The 15,561-nt window shown below is 46.0% G+C and overlaps 1 protein-coding gene across 2 annotated transcripts in view; it reads left to right on the top strand.

The window, feature by feature from the left end:
- The first annotated feature begins 6,645 nt into the window (after positions 1-6,645).
- Positions 6,646-15,561, top strand: part of NR3C2 (nuclear receptor subfamily 3 group C member 2) — a 370,425-nt gene continuing 361,509 nt past the window's right edge. The window contains exons 1-2 of one of the 2 annotated variants that reach the window (XM_027117133.1): positions 6,646-6,998; positions 12,304-14,059. In XM_027117133.1, the coding sequence (XP_026972934.1) occupies positions 12,306-14,059 (1,754 nt within the window). In that variant the 5' untranslated portion in view covers positions 6,646-6,998; positions 12,304-12,305. The remainder of the gene's footprint in view (positions 6,999-12,303; positions 14,060-15,561) is intronic. The other variant, XM_027117134.1, reaches the window with a different exon arrangement.

The following is a 15,561-nucleotide window of genomic DNA, read 5'->3' as shown; positions in this document are numbered from 1 at the left end:
CTCCTGTGAAGTCCTAATGAGAAATTCTAAATGAGTTTTTCATCAAGTTCGACAAAGACTCTTATTTCCCACACCTGACCCACTGGATTGTTTCACTTTTCCGCGGTTGTTATTGCACATAATATCAGAGAAACAGCCTTGATGCATAATTCTAATGAGCCCACAAACCATGCAGTTATTTATGTAAGATTAGCACAGTTATTTAAAGGTGATGAATTTCCTGCACTAAACCAAGAAAAAGAGAAGGAAAGAATAATTGCAAATATCTTTATTTTTATTAAAATACACTGCTCTGAGTTCCTACCCCTCCCCCTTTTTCAACTACTGTACATTATTTCTAAATTTAGAACATCAGTGTAGGCACAGTGAAATCTGATTTGCTTCTAATAATATGGCATACTAATTGTGATGCATGTGCTGTTTGGTGCTCTGTCATCTCAAAATCTGGTCATAGAAATGTATGAGGTTTGTGTGTTTTCTGTTTAAAATGACTACAAATGAAATTAAGGTAGACAGATGAATAAATAGTTTGGTAAACAAATATGGAAATTAATGAGTAAGCAGAGCTAATAAAATATTCCAAGTAGTCCAGAAAATTGAATTTGGTCTATTTTGGATATTAACTAAAACTCTGATATGTTTTGTATTTCTCTTCTGGTCCACAATTTCTTATTTGCTTGCAATGTTTATAAACTGTAACGTGTGTTTTGCAATAAACAAAGAAGTTCTATCTTATATTATTCTCCTATTCATCTTTTCTCTCCAACACCCCCCTCCTTTCTCTCTCTGACTCTCTCTTTCTCAACTCTTTCCAACAGCTGGTAACAGACAGGAAAAAAAAAAAAAAAAAAGCTTAGCTTTTTAGAAAGAAAAAAAAAAGTGCCAGCATGACTAGGCTTATTAATGAAGTTAACTATGACCAAATGCTTAGTCTTTAACTTCTTAAAATTATTGAATACAATTAAATTATATGATACTTAATGGGCTTTACTTTCCTATCAGTAAATAAAGATATAAAGGAGTGGTATTTAATACATTTCAAAATATATTCAATTTGGGGGGGTTGCTTAAAATTTCTCGGCTTAAACAACTCCATGCCTTTTATTTCTCCCCCCAGTGTCAGCTGTTTGAAGAAGTGGGATTTGGATCAGAGAACTAAGGGGTGGTTCTGCTAAAGCTGAAATAAAGAGCAAGGGAGGATTTTTTCCAACACAAACTTAGATGATATTAAGCTTTGTATCTGAAGTTATATAATAGAGGATGTGACGTCACACATGTAAATTGCAAACGCAGAGCCCTGCACTTTATGGTAGCAAACCTCAGGGAGTTTGACACTAATGGGATGAGGGAGGGAGGTGTCCTGAGGTACAGCGACTGTGCAAGGAGGGTGAACAATTGTCAAAAGGGACAGATCTTATGCTGCTTCAAGCTTTGAGACTATTCGGCAGATGTAAATAGTCTCCAACGATTTGGAGATGAAATTAAGGTCCATTTCTGTGCTTTTCCTTTCTTAATTTTTATTTTTCTTAAAAACACATTTCTACCCTTTTGCAAAGAAAAAATACATCTAAAAGGATGAAAAGAACAGAGTTTGTTAAGAGCTTAAAAAACAGCAAATAATGACATTTCTAGGCGTACATTTTTAAAGTTGATAGGGCTCTTTATTAATGAGCATTGGAACGAAGAATATTCTGAACAACCAGGAAAAACCTGCATCTCCATCTTTGATGGAGTCTCTCAGAGACACTACTTGTGGGGTAACTCCCAGCAAGACCAGTGCCACCTTTTCTTCAGATGAGGGAGCCACAGATCTTATCTTGGAGCTGTTTTCCTTTTAGGGTGGCACAAGACCACCTCTTGCAGCCAGCAAAAGTAAATGAAGAGAAGACGGAAACTTTATCGTTCAAAAGTTTGGGCAAATACCCAAATACTCAGATTTCCAAAAATAAAGTTTTGCCTGTTAGTAATGGCAAGATCCCCTAACATCTCTGTCGAAGGATAAGAGAAACTGATATACATGGGCATATGGACCTCCCCACGAGCTATTTTGGTGTGAAAAAGTTTCAAAAGAATATATATAAATGCTTAAAAACTCAATCTTAGTTTTATAATACGAAACTGTTTTAAAGCATGGAAGATTAAAATTTGAAATTGGACAAGAGAAAAACGCAGGAAGAAATCTTCTAGATTTCTAAAATATTGCAGTTATAACCCCGCTTTACAACAGAGTCTGATCCCTGACAAGATGTTTGTAATAGAAATTACTGATTAAAATAGTGATGGAGTACCTAGGTAAAAAACGTTTAAGGACAATCGTTTTGTAAAGGGGAAAAGAATAATCAAATGCCTAATTTATCGATTTTGTAAACTGAATTTACATTACAAAAGTACCTTAAAGGAGGGTTCTTTTCCCCTAACATTTCATTATGAAAAATTTCAAACATACAAAAAAACCACCAGCTAGATTCTACTACTAGTATTGTACCATATACATGCTTTAATCACATAACTGTTCATCCTTCTGTCCATTATATCAATCCATCAGCGTCAATCCGTCCTATTTTTGATGCAGTTCAAAATTCAGTTTTTGCAGTCAATACAGTTTTACATGGTGGTGCTTTTTAAAGTTCATTGAATATTTATTGTTAATTTTTTAAATGTATCATTTAATTATTGTTTTCTTGATTTCACCTAAAACATAATACCTTAAGAACATCACCTTCCCTACCCATAAGGAAACAGGCAAAATGTTCTTTTGCTACAGGCCAGATGCCACCTTGAGCCATGCAAGAACAGGGTAGTGCCAGCACTGTGTGGGTGACGACGCAATGGACAGCTCGGGACTCGGACAGTGGGTTTGTGGTTGAAGAGACGTAGTGATTGTGTTAGCAGTGCAGCTCCGTGTTTAACACAGTGGGAAGGGATTAACAACTTTCACAGCTATTTAGGAAGAAAACGGGAAAGAACCCAGCAAAGGGCAGGGGGAAGGGGTCAATAAAGCCTGCAGGAAAAGGAGTGTGTAGCCGGGAAAGGGGCGTATGTTGTCAGTTCCTGGGGTTTAATTGAGTCCTAAAGGACCAGAAGCAGTGGAGCCTGGAAGTGGTAGTGATATTCACAATGCATGCCCCCGCCCACCCCAAATCTTCTGCTAAGGGTAAGTGTAACGGTGAGGTAGAAGAGTCTGGGGCGGAAGCGTATTTCTCCCACACGTGAGTGCTCGTGAACACGAACACACACACGCACACATTTGCTCTCATGAGGGTGATCTGTGTGGCGCGGGGGGGCGGGGTGGGGGGTGGAGGACGTGGGACTTCTGGAGACTCCGGAGCCAGGAGGCACAGGCGGCTCCTCAGGGCAGCCGGAGCTGGAGAATCCCGGGACCGCGGGTCACAGCTCCATCCTCCGCCCCCCGCCGCGCTCCCTTGAGCCGCCCGCCGCCCTCTCGGCTCGGTCGCCCCCCTTTCACTTTCGCGTTTGCGTAGGTGTCTGCCCGGGCGGCGGGAGGGCTCGGGGGCGCGCGGGGCGGCGCGGGGGCGCGCGCGGCGCTCGGCGAGCAGAGAGTGGAGGGGTCCTGGCGCTCGGCCCCTTCCTCCGCTCGCTCGGCCGAGCGGGCGACGGCGGCGTCCGAGTCGCTGTGAGAGCGAGGGGACCGGTGGCGCCCGCCTCTCCTCGCCATTCTCCCCCGCACGCAGACACCCTGTCCTTCCTCGCCGCCCCCCCACGGTGGGGGTGGGGCACAGGCGCTGCGAGCCCGAGAGAGGGTGGGGGGGGGGAGGAGCAGCCTCGCCCGGTGGGCAGCTGGGGAGCAGGGAAAGAAACTTTTCCCTGCTGCCCCCGGCGCGTGGTCCCTAGCCCGCGTCTCCCCCCGCGGCTGGGAACTGCACCTGAGGCCAGGGCGCGAGGTCAGGGCTGGACTTTGGGGAGCCGTGGGGAGGGGTGTGGGGTGACGTGCATCGGGGTTCCGTTTGCTCTGGGCCTCCTCGCAGCCAGTGGCCAGGGTGGGAGGGCGGCCACGGGAGCCCCCGGCCCCCTTTCCCACCAGCTGGTGGCTGGATGCTTTGCTGCCTCCTCCCGCTGGTGAGGGTGTGACCCGGCGAGGGGGCCGCGGCGCCACGGGCTCCCCCTGCGGCCGCCCCCTTAACACACACACACACAGACACACACACACACACACACACACAGACACACACAGACACACACACACACACACACACACACACACACGTTCAGCCGCCCGAGCTGTCACCGGCCACCCCAGGCCTGGGGAGGGGGCGCGGAGAGCCCGTTGCGGGGCGGCCGGCTTGGGGTCATCCCGCCGGACTTCCCGGCTCCCAGGGCCGCCGCCGTCACCGCCCAGGAGACCCAGCAGCCCCGGGAGAGGGGCCCGCCTGAGGCCCGGCCGCCAGCTGCTGGGGGCGGGCGGGCGCCCGCGTCCCGCTCTGCGCGATTTGGCGCCGCCGCCTCGCCTCCTCCTGCCGGGTAACGACACTACTGCTCTATTGCTCTACCCACCGTCAGTAGGACGACTGCCGGGATTCTCTTCCTCTCCATCCTTACCGCCGATCTGCTAATATTGGACTTGCTGGTGGCGGCAATAGCGGCGGCGGCGGGAGTTGGTTGCCCCCACCCACCCCTCGCGCCCCAGCCTCCCCACCATGTCCTAGAAAAGGTGAGTGCGGCGACAGTCACTTTGCGCTGACAGCGGCGGGAGGGGGCCCGGGGAGCACAGGGCTGCCCCAGGGAAGGCATGGTCCGCGCAGAGGGCGCGGGTTGGCGAACCGAGGTGGGTTGCGGTCAGGAGATGAGGTGCCCGCCGGGCCGCCTCCGGGCGCGGGTGCTGGGCGGCGGGCGAGCAATCGCGGCGGCTCTCCCTGCAAGATTCTAACCTAGATTCTGCAAGAAGCTGAGATCCAGGGCAAGACCGGCCCTCCGTAAAGGAGGTAAAAACTTAGTAAAAGAGACACGTCCATTCCTTTAATAATGAATAATTCGGCGGCGCAGGCGGAGCCGCTGTCTCCTCTCGTGCGCGGGCGCTAGGTCCGGGACTCCCTTCGCTCCTGCCGGCCGCCCGCGCTCGGCCCCGGGTGCGATCGATGCCCGGCTGCTCGTTTGGCCAGGAGAGCGCGCATGACCTCGGGCCCCGCGGGAAAGTTGGGACACTTGCGGGGACTCCCGGCTGCTGGTGCGCAGGGGGCCGCTCAGCGCGGGGGACTGTTGAGCACCAGAGTCGGGGGTTGGGACCAGCTCTCTTGCGCCGCCGCCGTCTCTTCCGCAGCCAGGGAGTTTTGTACCTGGAGCGGCGGAGAGTTCGAGTTTTCCTGGGTTCTGGGTCTGAAACCTGAAGCTTAATTAACTGTAAGGAGAGGAGGGGCCTTTGAGCACAGGGCTAACTCCCTCCCCCCTTCCGAGTTTGGCTGGTGCGGGGCAAGGGTGAGGTGGGAGGCTGCACAGCTGCCGCCGCCGGGCTGCGGGTCGCCAAGGGCCGGGGGACCAGATTTAGGTGTGTACGTCACTGGTGCTGACTCTGGGCCAGCCGGGAATCTAAAACGGAGCCTCATACGCGGAGCCTCAAAGTCCTTAGAAATCAAAGTTAAGAAGCCCATCCTTTCGCTTAGTAGCTTCAGCGTTTGGGTGGGCGGGAGGAGAATCGAGGTGGAGGCGATTGGAGGGAAACCGAAATTTCTTCTTGCAGACACTTGATCCTTAGAAAACAAGTTTGTTTCCTTCCCCACTCCCGTTTGTTTCTCCCAATTATGTGCACCCCCCCCCATTATAAAGAAGTGACTCTCCTCGATGGTAAGCTTTCTTTCAAACTGAACTAGTGGAAAAATCCAATACGAAAGTAATAAATAAAGCAACAAAATTATAAGGGAGGAGTGCAGCAGCTCTAGACCCTGGCACTTTTTCGGGGGTGGGGGAGGTGGGAGAGAAGCTGTGTTTAAAGGGTTTTGGCTGCAGTGAAATCACTCGCTTTTCCGGCACGGTTAAAACAAGGAAATTCAAATCGAGTGGGAACGTGATCCTCTTGCTCGCTGGCTGCGGACGCTGCGGCTTCTCGGCTGAGAGGTAACTCGGCAGACAGACGGGAGGGGCGGGGAGCGGAACCTCGGGGGTCTGAAGAAGCCCACTGAGAGTTCTCCCCTGAGCGCGGACGCGGTGGGCGGCGCCTGGGCCAAGGCTGCCGCTCACCTGGAGCTGCAGGTGGAGAGCGACAGGGGACGGCACCTTGACTGGCTTTCGGAAAAACCGACTTCTTCCGCGTCACCAGACTTTTCACGTCTTTCCAGACATCCTGGGTTTAACCAGGAGGAGAGCCAGGTGGGCGTGAGCAACTTTGGGGCAGTCAAGCGATGGGGGCGGGGGGCCGCGGGTGGAGGGTACCTAGTGGCGTAGCCGCTGCCCTGCACCCCAAGCGGCCACCGCTTCTGCGGCTTTAAGGGAGCTGCCGAGTCCAGGCTGTGTCGCAGCAACTTTGTATCAGTCATGTCGCCCTCCTGGTGACTGACAGCCGGAATTGCCCATTGAGAAGCCAGCCTGACCCGTGCAGCGTGGAGACTCGCTTCCCTCCGGGCCAATGGGAAGGGCCCAGGGAGGCGGGATAGCAACCTGAACTTTTTATCTGGACATGTGACCGGCTTTTAAAAGGGCCGGCCCTGGAGCTGGCCCACTCCCCCTCCGGGCTTTCGCCCGCCCTCTCGAGCTCTCTCCCTCCCTACTTCGCCCGCCCTGGCCCTACCCGTGCCCCTCCTCTCCGCCCCTCCGCGCCCGGGGTGTCATTGGACTGGGAAGACGTAAGCCAACTTCAGGCCGCTCGGAGGAAACGCGTGCAGTCACCTGGGTGCAAGAGCGTTGCTGCCTCGGACTCTCCCGCTGCAGGGAGAGCGGCACTCGCTGGCCTGGATGTTGTTGGATTTAGGGGGGCTCCGCAGCAGGAGTGTCGTGGCGTTGGCAAGCGCTGCAACAGGTAGACGCCGTGAGACGGACCCTGGCCGAGGCAGGTGTGTACGGGTGCGCGGCTGGGCGCCGCTTGCCCGGGTCGGCGTGCGGCCGCGGCGCGGGAGCGTGCACTTTGCAGGGAGAAGTGGCTGCGTAATCCGGAGGCAGTCAGTAGGGTGCTGTGTGCTTGTTGTTTTGTTTTGGTTTTCCACTTTTTCTCCCCTTTGACCGCCAGAGGACTATTTTGGGAAAGTTTGGCCACTTTGGATAAATGCCCTCTAACGAGCAGCTTTCAACCGGCTTTGGCAGTGGGAGGTCTACCACCCTTCCCTTTACCCAAAGATGAATTTCGGATCGTTTTCCTTGTACAGTTTTTAAAGGACGTTTGAATAATATTTCTTTCCTCTATCAATTGCGGAAGCACCCAAATCTCAGCCGGAGGTGTAGCGGTAAAAGGGCAGTTGAAGGAGATAACAGATCCTGATAGATCCTGTATGAAAGGGGCTCTGGAAATTCGTGCATTTCCCGTTCCTTAGTATTCGCGAAACTCCTAAAAGAGATTATGCTTTCTGTGGCATCAGTTGGAATTCTAAAGGCATCCAAAAAGGAATGAGGCTTCTTTTGGTGGCATCAGTACCCTGCTACTGAATTTAGGTGCACAGCTTTTCCTAATGCATTTTAAAAGGCCAGGTTTAAATCTTAATGGTTTATGGCACCAACAGTTTTAACTATTTATTATAACAAGTTTTCAAGTAGGAAAACTTGATAGCAGATAAGTTTTTGAAACCACTTAATTTCAAATGCAGTAATTGGTCTTTAACATTTGAATTGCCATTTCTCTAAGTGCTGTTATTGATCTTATTTACATAGTAATGATAACAGCGTTCTCCGTCTGGGAAGTTCTGGGAAGTATTAATTTTATATCTGACTTCATAGCACGCTATCATGGAAATGCTTGAGGAGAGAAGTTTTTAAAAATAATCTGAAGGGGAGTTTTTTCCTTTAAGGGAGAAATAGTTTAGTTCGGGGCTTTTAGAAAGATCAGGTGGCTCAGTGAATTAGGTGAGTGAATAGAAATCAGATGTGTTCAGTTCTAACTGGTTCTCCGGCTCCCTTAGGTGACCTTGGGCTGATTTCTATCATTTACCTCATCTGTAAAAAAGAGGAACCTAGTAATAGTTATGCAGGGGGGAAGACAGCAAAATAGTTACAAACAGTGAACTTTTACAACTATGCAACCGGTGCAAATTATGAAATTCTTAAGGTTCTGTCTTTAAGATGTCATTATAGTCAAATAACTATAGAAAATGATGCATTTGAAGGGAACTATGTTTGGGGGGTAGTAAAAGTGAAAGTGTTTTCAGATAAAATATAAATTCGCAAGATTCCTTGTTAATACTCCTGAAAAAAAACTACTTCCTTGTAGAAAACAGCAATTTAACACAGTCTGTAAAATATAAAATTTTAAAGTCAGGTTTTTCCTTTGCAAAATAGTGTTTAAGAGCATATCTATGACTTAAGGTAGAACTATCAGTGCTTTTCCTTACTTTCCTTATGTGAAAGTTCCTTTATTTTTTTTGGGTGGGGGGAGGCCGTTTGCATGAAAATTAAGGGGTCCTCATTGTTTTTGTCTTTGTCCCAAGGGAGTCTCTGTTAACAGTTTCCATTTGTAAGGGAGACAAATCTGATTTTATATAAGCTAGATTTGTATACTGGTATCTGTTTCGTCTTATACTTTAGTAACAAAACTTTCCCTTTACCATCTGGATATTAAGTTCTATGAGGATCATATTCATCAACTAATATTTTGAGTATTCACTAGTAAGTTCAGGAAATTCTGCTCCAGCCATGGTCCTTATGCCGGTTTTAAAAAGACAGCCTGGATTTCCTGGACACTGTAGGAAATAATTACCTAAACTGATCCATTTGTTTTACAGAGAAGACCAATTAAGATAATCGGGAGAATTCAGCATAAAATACTTCAATAATCATATTCTTTTAAAAACCCAGTCTTTAAAAATATTTGCAATGGAAGCATGCTGATGTCCTCCATTGTTTTGTGTTTGTTGCCAGCCTTTACTCTGTTTTCTTTGTTGAGAGGTGCATTAGGTTGGTAGATGAGAATACCTTAAACAAAGCTAATGTAATAGATTTCAGCAAAACCTTTTGCAAATTCTCTAATGATAGCCCTGTCAATAATGTGGTGAAATGCAGGCTGGTTTATGTTATTGTCAAGAGAGTTCAAGGCTAGCCAGACAGGACTTGGAAAGTTATGATCACCTGCATGATGTTAGCTGACAAGGTGCTTTCTTGTAGATTGCTTTAAGATGGTTCTTGCCCGTCAGCTGTTGTAGAGATTCTCTTCAAATCTTCACATAGCCTTACGTATCCGTGGCTCCTGCTTGGAGGCAGAGTGGTGAAAAGTGTCCCTCAGCCTGCTAGTAGGTGTTCTGTGAAAAAAAGGTGCAGTAACCAAATTATTTAGAGGACTCTGGATTAAAAAGGAAACAGATTTCTGTACCGTGGAACTTCCCTGGAGTTTTAGCATGCAAATTTCTGTGAAACTTCAGAAAAGGCAGTGAGTGATCATGCTTTCCAAAAGACAATTTGGAGGATGAATTTTTGGGGAGGGGTCTGGATGAGGATGGCCCTTCAGACCCAGGGCAGATGGTTCTCTTGCCTGGGGGGCAAGGAGTGACACTGTAGGTGTGGGACTGAGGAGGGGTGAGCCTGTGGAGACCTTTGGTGGGGGTGCCAAGGCAAGGGTGACTTCTGGGCATGTGGGTAGAGGGTGGTGCAGTTCACCAAGACAGAGAATGTGGGTTTAGGGACGGGGTTGGGGGTGGGGGAATGATGCACAGGTGTTCAATTTTGAACAGGAGTAGACATGTTTCTTGTGGTGTTTAATGAACTTGGACCTGAAACATCTATACGTTAGATATACATCTGTTCAAGTTTGCTATGGGGAAGACAGAATATTCTCAGGTAGAAGTAGAAGCAGGGCATAATATTTACTGGTATTTTCAACCCATGGCTACTATTAAATGGTTTTTCAGTAAGGTAGAAAAGGCCAGTATTAGCTGTTTTGGTCCCATTTCACTATATATATATATATTTTTCTTTTTTCAACTTTCACTTAGCTTTCATCCACATTAATTTTTTCAGCTGGAATTACCAGATGACCTCCTCAAACTTCGTAATTTGACTTATTTTCCACTGTTTTGTGATTTGATTTGTGATTAGGAATTTATAGAAAAATGTTCTTTAAGTAAAAGCACACTGCATGATTGGGAGATTTTAATGTCCACAAGTTACTGAGTATTGATTATGTTATAATAGTTTAACTTTCTTAAATTTGCATTATGCTGTCGTCTTGGGATGCAGTGGTAAAATTGATAAAGTTTCTGCCTTCTGGGAACTTAAAGTCTAGTGTAGAGTACAGAAAAGTAAGAGGTAATTATGATACTTGGACAATTTGGGCATTAAATTTTGTCAGTGAGCCCTGCAATATCTCATGCCAGTTTATTTAGTAGAGTCATTATATTATTTTTCCATGATAATTAATATAATTTCTGGAGCAAAAAAGCATCCTAGTCTCTTTTTAATGAGGGGAACATAGGGCAGATGGAGATTGTGAGTGGCAAAAGTTGGTGGGGAGAGGGCTGAGAGGCCTAAAGTAATATTTGTATTCAGAACTGCAGAAACTGCATCTTGTAGATCAGGACCTTTATTTGGGTCAGAGAATGTTTACACACCTGAAAGGATTTTTAAAATGCATACTTGAAGATTTTAATTGTTTTATGCATGGAAATGCACAAATGAAGTTTCATTGAGAGTGAGTTCGTTTTCTTTGAGACATGTTTCTTTAGAGTGGTGGTTCTCAGACGAGGGGTGATTTTGCACCTACCAGCCCCAGAGACATTTGTCAAGGTCTGGAGGCAGTCTGGGCTGCCACAACGCTACTGGCATCTAGTGGGTAGGGGTCAGGGAGACTGCTGGACATCTTATGATGCGTAAGACAGATCTCAACAAAGAATTATCAGGTCCCAAATAGGGCCAAGGTTGAGATAGCTTGGTGTAGACACCTGGGATCAAATTCCAGCTCTGCTGTGTGGCCCCTGCCTCAGTTTCCCCAGTTGTATCATTTGGGATAATACTTTTGCCAGTCTTGTAGGGTTGTTTATAAGGGTAATATATGTGGCATTGAATGATATAATGCATAAGAATTATATAAATATAGCCTATTATCATTATTCTACCTATGAAATAAATTTATAGAGAGAGCCAGTGAGTAAGATGGTATATGTAAAACAATCCTGTGGGCTCCCTGAGGACGGGGACTGGGCCTGTTTTGTTTATCACTGTAGATTTCAGTGACTACTTGTAGGCCCAGGATGTAGCACATACTGGGTAAATATTTATTGAATGAATGAACACATAAATTGTCAGGGCCCATCTCAAACTTCCTCCATTAACTGTTGAGACTGAAACTGGCTGTCTGTTGGGAGTCGTTTTAGCAGAAGTACCGCTAGGTCAGACTGCATGTCAGAGTCCTTGCCAGGATTGAAATACAGACTAGAGTCCTGATATTCTTAAGTTGTCCTACAGCCTCTCTGTTATCGACCAGCTTAATTAATCAGGATATGTGACTCTTCACATAATAGAGTTGATATTAAATTATCTTCATCACTAATCCATATTAAGAAAATCTTATTGTTTTAAAAGTAATTCTTAAGTTATTTTGCCTGTGATCATTCACTTGATGACTTTATATTGGGAAATGGTAACATTAATTGCATTTCCTCGTTGTTTTTAATAAAGCCATGTATTAGATATGGAAAGCAGCTTCCATATGCTGGAAAGACTCCAAAGGCTTTGGAGTTAGAAGATTTAGTTTTAAACCTGACTTTGTCACTTATTATGCCTTTGACCTTGGGCGAGTTGCCCTCTTCACTAAGCCCTCAGTTTCCTCCTTGCCTGCCTCATGAGTCCCCAGGATTACTTTGCATATTAAATAAGTTAACATTTGTAAATACTCTTTGCAAACTCTAAAGGCTGTATTATAGCAAAGATGATTTATTGGTAAATATACTTTGCAACCTCTAAAGGCTGTATTATAGCAAAGACGTTACTTTTATTTCCATGCAAAATAGTTTTATTGCTTCTTATATTCTGACTTCCAAATTATAGTCAAGACTGTTGTATCAGCACCTAAGAAGGTAATAATTTTAATATAACTAGAAGTATTGCTTGTATTAAGTAGAATACGTATTTAGAGATCATTCCATGCAATTTCAGAATGTCTTTTAGAGTAATCTTGCTATCAAGAACTCTAATTCGGTTTTTTAATATAAATTTATTTGTTAGCTATGGAAACCAAAGGCTACCACAGTCTCCCTGAAGGTCTAGATATGGAAAGACGGTGGGGTCAAGCTTCTCAGGCTGCGGAGCATTCTTCCTCGGGACCTACAGAGCGGACCGATGAGAATAACTACATGGAGGTCGTCAACATAAGCTGTGTTTCCGGTGCTATTCCAAACAACAGTACTCAAGGAAGCAGCAAAGAAAAACAGGAACTACTCCCTTGCCTTCAGCAAGACAATAATCGGTCTGGGATTTTACCATCTGATATTAAAACCGAGCTGGAATCTAAGGAACTTTCGGCAACCGTGGCTGAGTCCATGGGCTTATACATGGATTCCGTAAGAGAGGCTGACTATGCCTATGATCAGCAGAACCCACAAGGAAGCGCGAGTCCAGCAAAGATCTATCCACACGTCGAACAGATGGTGAAATTTTATAAAGAAAATGGCCACCGTCCCTCCACTCTGGGGAATGTGAGCAGGCCCTTGAGGTCCTTCATGGCTGACTCGGGGAGCTCCGAGAACGGCGGGGTCATGCGCACCATGGTGAAGAGCCCCATCCTGTGTCACGAGAAGAGCCCCTCTGTTTGCAGCCCTCTGAATATGTCATCTTCGGGCTGCAGCCCTGCCGGCATCAGCTGTGTGTCCTCCACCTCGGCTAGCTTTGGCAGTTTCGCAGTGCACAGCCCCATCGCCCAGGGCACTCCTCTGCCGTGCTCCCCTAATGTGGAGAATCGGGGTTCCAGGTCACACAGCCCAGCCCACGCCAGCAACGTGGGCTCTCCTCTCTCCAGTCCGTTGAGTAGCATGAAATCCCCCATTTCCAGCCCCCCGAGTCACTGCAGTGTAAAATCGCCAGTCTCCAGTCCTAATAACGTCCTTCTGCGATCCTGTGTATCCAGCCCGGCAAATATCAACAACTCAAGGTGCTCTGTTTCCAGCCCTTCCAACACAAATAACAGATCCACACTGTCCAGCCCCACTGCTAGTACCGTGGGATCTATCTGTAGCCCGGGAAGCAACGCCTTCAGCTACACTGCTTCGGGCACCCCGGCTGGATCCAGTGCAGCCCGGGATGCGGTTCCTAGTCCAGACACACACGAGAAAGGTGCTCATGAGCTTCCCTTTCCTAAGACTGAGGAGGCAGAGAGTGCAGTCTCCAATGGTGTGACTGGCCAGCTTAACATCATCCAGTACATAAAGCCGGAGCCAGATGGAGCTTTTAGCAGCTCGTGTCTAGGAGGAAATAGCAAAATAAATTCTGATTCCCCATTCTCAGTACCAATAAAACAAGAATCAACCAAGCATTCGTGTTCGGGCACCTCTTTTAAAGGGAATCCAGCCGTCAACCCCTTTCCATTCATGGATGGCTCATATTTTTCCTTTATGGATGATAAAGACTATTATTCTCTATCAGGAATTTTAGGACCACCTGTGCCCGGCTTCGATGGTAACTGTGAAGGCAGTGGCTTCCCAATGGGGATAAAACAAGAACCGGATGATGGGAGCTATTACCCGGAGGCCAGCATCCCTTCATCTGCCATTGTTGGTGTGAATTCAGGTGGACAGTCCTTTCACTACAGGATTGGTGCTCAAGGTACAATATCTTTATCACGATCAGCTAGAGACCAATCTTTCCAACACTTGAGCTCCTTTCCTCCCATCAATACTTTAGTGGAGTCGTGGAAATCACACGGTGACCTGTCATCTAGAAGTGATGGATATCCGGTCCTAGAGTACATTCCAGAAAATGTATCAAGGTAAGTGGGCCTTTTTTTCCTGTTTTGAAAATGGCTTTATAAAATGCTGAAGGTTAGCACTATCTTTATAGTTAAGAAATTTAAACACGTTTGATTTTTGTTTTCAGCATGGTCATTTAGCGCTTCTCCCTTCGCTTGTTGGTATGTTATTACTTTTTTGAAATAGAGAAACGAAAAATTCTGTGAATCTCTTAGAAAATATTTGTGTTGATTTTGAAGGAGTGTATTTAGGTGTTTTTCCCCCTCTGCATTGCCTGTTGTAGGTGTTTAGGAAAAGTTTGTTTCCTATTGTCTGTTACTATATTTACTTTAGCAAACTAGTGCTAGATTTTTTTTTTTCTTTAGCTGTGTACGGGTTCACTAAAATTGCTTTAAATTGGTCTCTTTGTGGTCATAGTTTTTTTTTCCCTTTAATTTTCTTTATTAACCACTTCATTGGTTGTGAAAAATGAAATGAAACCCCAAATCTGTTACCCACAAGCTCCCCACCCTCTTCATCTTTTTCTAGATTGGTTAATCGTATGCAAGTTGTGGTTTTCAGTACAAATAAATCATTTCCTTAACTCTGGAGGGCTTTTTAAAGACTCAGCACATCTAAAATTACTAAGTGGCCCGTCTTGCTTTCTTACTCATTGGAAGTGAAGTATGTCACTGCAGTTTTGAACTGGTATATTTATAACTTTTAAGATCTGCAAGAAGACATACTTTACTTACTGTAAAATACCTCTTGGCTTTCCTTCATGCAGATAGCATATTGTATATATTTAGAAAAAACAAGGAAGAGGTTTTAGATATGACTCTGAAGGGTGGTTCTACGTTATGCAATGAATACTTGCATTGGACTTTGATTCAGTACTGTGTTTATTATACGGTTGTGGTCAACGATCCCTGTATTGAACATATAAAGAATAGATTTCCTAGATATAGTTCACATGGGCATCTAGGAAGATGTGGCTGTTTTCCTTAAAAACTTATTTGGTGGGAAAAATGGCCATTCCCATTAACAAGATGTAAGGTGGACGTGTATTCCTTACTCTTTCTCCTTCAGTTTTTTACCGAAGCAAAAGGAAAAACTTTCATTTGTGCATTGTTTTCATCATCATCAACTCATACCTCGCTCCTCTTGCTTTTATAGAAGCACACATTCCATAAAGGAAATTTACACATTGTTACAGTTCTCAGTAGCATGACTAGTCAATCCTATCCTAATGCTGCCTGTCTCTCCTGAATTCTAAACTCTTTACACAAATGCTGAGGTGGCATGGTTTTCCTCAGAACCAAGCTCAGCAGGTGTTCCACTGCTAGTGCTTTGTTTTACTTTCAGAGCAGGACATTTTGCACACGATGTAGATATTTTTGTAAGTGATGTTTGTAGAAGGTTATTCAGAGCGGGGACAGCCTGGTAGTTAAGAGCATGGCTGTCCTGGTTGAAATCCCCAACCCTGCCCCTTAACTGCTTTGTGACCCTGTGCACATCCCTTCACCTTTCTGGACTTTAGTCT

Source organism: Aethalodelphis obliquidens, unplaced genomic scaffold, assembly GCF_003676395.1.
Source record: "Aethalodelphis obliquidens isolate GAN/ISIS:26980383/991018 unplaced genomic scaffold, ASM367639v1 scaffold17, whole genome shotgun sequence".
NCBI lineage: Eukaryota > Metazoa > Chordata > Mammalia > Artiodactyla > Delphinidae > Aethalodelphis > Aethalodelphis obliquidens.
Note: the sequence above shows the minus strand (reverse complement) of the source record. Positions and strands in the feature narration are given on the sequence as shown.